This window comes from Morone saxatilis, unplaced genomic scaffold (genome assembly GCF_004916995.1).
Source record: "Morone saxatilis isolate NCDOM2014 unplaced genomic scaffold, NCSU_SB_2.0 Contig16, whole genome shotgun sequence".
In the NCBI taxonomy this organism is placed as follows: Eukaryota; Metazoa; Chordata; class Actinopteri; family Moronidae; genus Morone; species Morone saxatilis.
In genome coordinates, this window is record NW_023339718.1 from 25,276,056 (window position 1) to 25,281,779 (window position 5,724).

General features: G+C 39.5%; 1 protein-coding gene across 4 annotated transcripts in view; it reads left to right on the forward strand.

Annotated features, from left to right (window-relative positions):
* Window positions 1–3,364, forward strand: part of htra4 (HtrA serine peptidase 4) — a 13,581-nt gene extending 10,217 nt beyond the window's left edge. For all 4 annotated transcript variants that reach the window (XM_035658616.1, XM_035658617.1, XM_035658618.1 and 1 more), the window contains 2 exons: window positions 456–551; window positions 2,459–3,364. In XM_035658616.1, coding sequence (XP_035514509.1) covers window positions 456–551; window positions 2,459–2,624 — 262 coding nt within the window. In that variant the 3' untranslated portion in view covers window positions 2,625–3,364. The remainder of the gene's footprint in view (window positions 1–455; window positions 552–2,458) is intronic.
* Window positions 3,365–5,724: the final 2,360 nt, after the last annotated feature.

Sequence of the window (5,724 nt, forward strand, 5' to 3'; positions counted from 1 at the left end):
TTTTATCTGTATTTATTTTTTTCACTCCAATTACTTACTTGCTGCTGTGACGAGTGAATTTCCCCGTTGTGGGATGAATAAAGTATAATCTAATCTAATCTAATCTAATCTAAGAACCGCCCATTAATTTCAATAGAAAGTGCTCATAAGCACATCAGCCAAAAAAGTTTTCCAGATATATTCCGCGTTGTGCGGCCCACTGCACATGCTCATTACTGCTCCTGGCCTTGCTCGGCTCATAGATTCTACATTGGGACGACATCAACACACTTAACGGGAGCGGGTGTTACTCAGGACTGATATTGTAGGTGCCAAACTTTTACACACACCACAATGATGTTTTTGTGTTTGTTTAATTTATAATATAAGGCGTAAACATTCATTCATAAAACTATGCATGAATGTTTGCTGAAAATGTTTTATGTTCCTCCTATCCTTGGTCTCTACTTGTCCAGTCTGATCCGAGATCTCAAGGAGCGTGATGGTGAATTTCCAGATGTGAGCTCAGGGATTTATGTTTATGAAGTAATACCTGGAACAGCTGCATCCAGGTAGGAGTTCCAAAATTTTATGTACTGTGTTTGTTATGGATACCAGCTTATGATTGGCTTTTCTTATAAATTAGATCCACTTCTCATGTGAGGGATGTAAAATTGACTGACATTGTACTGGCTGTCTATGGGAGTCTCTTCACCATAACTGATTGTAGGTACCTTTAAAGCTGCATTCAATGACTGTGTAATGTGAAAGGTATTGTTTACGTGCAGAGAATTATCGCCCGACTCTGCAGTTCCCCTCAGTTCTTTTGAGCATTTTTGTGTTTTTCAGCTCCTTTTTTTGGTTTTAGGACCGTTCTGGTTCGCTCTCACTGCTCTCACCTACCTCATCTCCAGCAGCAGCAGGCAGCCAAAAGAAACCTCTGATAAACCTCCTGCCCATGCAACAAACAGCTAACAGACAAGGTTAGCGACTAGCTGATGAACATCAACAGTCAGGTATTTTTTGGCCACTATAATCACCAGCTAGTACCTAACTTAGTCTGTTTGGTGCTGGGCAGGTACTATACAGTGGGTTTATAAGAGGTTTTTATCTGAAAACAGCCATGCGCTTCAACTTTAAATTATATAAGTAAGAGTGAAATTTTTGGGCTGTAAAACCAAACTGAATGACTTTAAAGACGCTAAAATGCTTTGTAGAAATGGTGCCGTGCCATTGTTCCAATGGCCCATTATTCCAAAACCCAGTCAGAAAAATCTCCATTTGTACAACAAATGGACAGCTCTGAAGGCCTGTTGTTCCGAAAATACACACTCTGGTAACTGGGACATTTTTTGGACTATTGAGGTTTTGGAATAATGGGCAGTCCCCATTGAAATTAGGAGAAGTACAACAGCTTTCACATTACACATTAATTTGATCCACTAGTGCAGCTTTAATTTTGTCAGTTTTTACTCTGAATTTTAGTAGTCTATGTCACTTTCCCATCCTGGCCGGAATATTTGGGAATCAATGAGTTTTCATATTTATTTTTTCTGTGGTTTCAGTCCAAAACATATCATCACAGGAGTCCACCCCTAATTGACACATACACATGTCAATATTATTCCACTATGTCAACCTAAAATGTTAGCTCTTGCATAAAAGATGTTGCACTATTAAAAGATTAAATATGTCTTTTTCCCATTGGTGTAAGTTTCAAAGTAAGAGAACCACACCAGTGAGTTTTTTTTTATTAGAAAGTGTTACCTGGAGCTAATCAGTATGATTCACAGTAAGAGCTTGTTTAGACACTAGGTTTTACAAAATGCAACAGCAGCACTGTGAACTGGCATTTGGAGGCCTCTGGATATTTTCTGAGCCGTGGAATAAGAGTATCCCTGCGGTTCTCAAGGCTGTAGATTGAACTGTGGTCTGCTTGCTCATTATACTTGTGCTTCCCACAGGCAAAGCTCTGACATCTTTCTCTTAGTGAAGACAGCATCTCTCTCTCTCTGACTCTTTAGACTTGCTATATTCTTAATAGTCCAACACCGCCTCCTGTGACATTGAAGCCTGAGGCTTTGAACAGCATACAGCAGTAGTCTAATATACAGCCAGTACTAGCAAAGTTTGTCAGTTTACCACAACAATGCTGAATTATCTGCTTTACTCCTCCTTGAAGCCCCCACTATTGTCTGGTGGAATCAGAATATAATCTTTTATCTGTCCCAGATAATCAGTCTCCATAAGATCAAGAGAGAGCAAATGGCTAAAATGTAAATGTCAGTGCAGTGCAATACAAAGCCATGACCCCAGCGCTCTGTTTTACTAGCGTTTACTTTGCCTGTCGAGGGCGACGGAACCTGACACAAGAAAATAAATGATGTTTTCCTGAGGGTGTGAGATCGGCCCAGCTGGGTTGGATCTGTTTTAGTAAGGCTTGATGTGTCAGTGATTTATGGCGCTGTTTTCTCCACAGCGCCGGCCTGATCGATCATGACGTCATCATCAGCATCAACGGGCGGCCCGTCCACACCACGCAGGAAGTGGGTGAAGCCATTCAAAGAGGCGCAGCGCTTTCAGTGGTGGTGAGACGGAAGGATATGGATGTATCACTGACTATCATTCCTGAAGAGACGGACTGATTCCATGGAGTGTAAAAGTCAGCCATTAAAGAAGAAATGTACTTACACTGTAGCAATGGTGATGTGCCCTGCATTACCTGGTCTATTTTGTGGTCAGGAGGGTAAAATACAGTACAGACTGGCATCGAGATGTTTTCATCACCACATGTAGTAAGTTGAGTGAGTTTTTTTCCAGAGCCTCGTTCTTACACAACTGTCAGAGAGGAAGACATTATCCAAAGTAGACCAAGACACAGTTGTGAACAAACTTCAGTGTTCACAAATTCCAGTAACAAGCCCATACACCCTGTTTTCTGTTTTTGTGGAAGCAAATTAAGGAAATTAATGACTGAAGAAAAATTTGACCAAACAGGTGTTTACACCAAAGAAATTAACTGCAACATCTGTCACAAAATAACTTGTGCAATGCAATGAACATCACAAACTGGTGGTTAAAGTGTTGGTTAACTCAAATCAATGCAGGTAGCTATGGTTTTATTTTGCTCAGGTTTTTTGCCCCAATACAATGGTGCTAGGTGGAGTTCAATTTGTGGTGCATTGAAACGTGACATTTCTGCACCAGCTTGAGACAATGTATGGATTACTCTGGATAGGCCTCACTATCAAAAAGTTGCTGATAGCGTGTTCTGTGAATTATCCAGAATAACAGGGACATTGGGCCTCATGCAAGAACATTTTCATATTTTTATCCTTTTTCCTGCGAGTCGAGTGGTCCAAGTCAGATTAGACAAAGTTTCTTAACTTGTAAGTAACTTGTAAGTTGCTCATTTCAACCTAATCAATACCCACTTTCCATGAAAGGGTGTACATTCATGAGATAGGATCATTTGCATAATAAACGCCACTAGAGTTCCCATAGGTTGCCAGTTATGCTTGGTTTGTGGGGAGGTTTCATTACAAAAATCTAAATTCATTTGACCTGAAAATACTATATTATTATAATATAGAGAAAAAATCAAGTACAAGAAAACTGGTGAATGCCCCAAATGGTTCTTGCAATGAGGTCCATTGTATCTGGAAAGAGATGGTGGTGTTTTTTTAGATGTTTTTTGGGGCTTTTTATGCCTTTATTTGATAGGACAGGTGAAGATAGACAGGAAAGGGGAGAGACAGGTGGGACAGTTTGAAATCACCTGGGCCGCTGCGGCAAGGACAACCTGGTGAGCTACCGTGCGCCCTGGTGTTGTATATAAAATGAATTTGTCAATGTTGTGATAAGCAAAGAATTCCAATCACCTTTAATACATCTCATGGTAATGTATTGCTAAGAAAAAAACATGATTTCTAATTTGGAGGAAACAAACCCACAGAAGTTAGCCATGTGTCTTGTCTTTACATGCATTTCATTGAAGATTGAAAGTCTAGTGCTGAGATTTGTGTCATTGTGTCGAAATGAGTGGTGAATTTAATATGCAACCTGCAAGTCACTGAAGGCGCACTGTGAAAGGCAGCCTCAGGCATGTTACTGTCTGTAACTGCAGGCTACATGCTACTTGGTTGTGATCAAGTTTCAATCAAACATTCCACACACTAGATGATACTAAGGGTGATTTTATAGACCTGTAGTTGCACTCATGTCACAAACCTTTAAAATAAACTGAATTTGTTTTCCAAATAAGGCCAGTGAATATCAAAATATATGAAACTCATTCCAGCAACATATAACAGTATCAGTTGACTGAATGCTGTACTGAATGTTATGTGCCATGACATCAGTATTGTTTTTCAGCGTCGACCTTTTCAGGTAATTGTACAGGTAATACACTGCAGCTCAGTGATACTGTGGTTCAGCCAAAAGGATCTTAAGGGAACAACTTCTATCACTCTGTATATAGACTATTCTTATCAAATGGTGGTATATGTAACATTGTGGACATGTGGCCAGTGTAAACATATTGATCCTCAGTGTGTATGGTGGTATGTGTAGCTTGTGTGCTCTTTGTGCTGTAGCTGTAGCTACATTTTCTATATTGGTGAACATCAACATGTACATGAATGTAACTGGATATAATTACAGATAGGTTAAACATTAAGATAAGGATAAAGTGTGTTAGTAGTGATTGTCATTATGATCAACATAGTTTTACACGCTCATACTAACTGATGTCTTAGTGTTCAACAAATGAATCACAATAGTTTACTATCAGATCCTATGTCATCACCATGTCGCTGATTATATATTTATATCTTTGTTACTGTCAACGAATCCCATGAATAGACCAGAACCAACTATGTGTTCTCCGTGTATACTCTCTCTTACAACCGGGTGCAACTGTGAAGAGCCTCCAGAGGTGAACATCTGAGGATGTGTGCTGCAATCTCCATATTTAAACAATATTGAATCCTCTCTATGATGGTGGACCTTTCACTCCACCTTTCAGTGGCCATTCAGAACACGTATAGGCTCTTTTGATCATTTCTGTCATGGTTGGACAATCCATCTTAGTTCTGATTGAACATTAACTGAACCTTAGTCGATCTCTGAAGGCTTTGTTTGAATGAAAGACACAAATCTTTACAAGCAGCTCATAATTATATAGTTGTTGTTTTTTTAACAAAGCTCAGTAATTTCCTGAAACAGCTGGTCACTGCTGTTTTTAAGCAAATGTTACTCAAACAAGGGGAAATTGTGCATTGGTTGGAGACTATTTTCAGGTGCAAATTAATCCTCAAACTACAGAGTGTGTGTTCATGGAAATAAAGGAACATGTCACTCAGTGGAACAGTGTGGCTCATTGATGTGTTTTTAACAACAATAGTCTAATCAGAGAGGAACCTGATAATTTCACAGATTATCTGTCTCGTGTACTACTGTCAGCACACAGTGAAAGTTTACTAGTCTACTGCAAGTTTTAATTGTGTTTTTGGGAAAGAATTTGTATTATGCTGGAACATGGAAAAATTTTCCTTCCTGTCCTTCAGTTATAAAACAAGTCTTAAAGTGTCCACTGTGTGGAATTTAGAAGCATTTAGTGGTGTAGTTGCAGATTGCAACTCCCTTCTTTCAAGCGTGAAGGAGACACAGAAACACGGCAGTTCAACGCGGTGTACCTGATGGAAGGCCACCTGCAGTGTATGCAGATAAAAACAGCTCATTCTA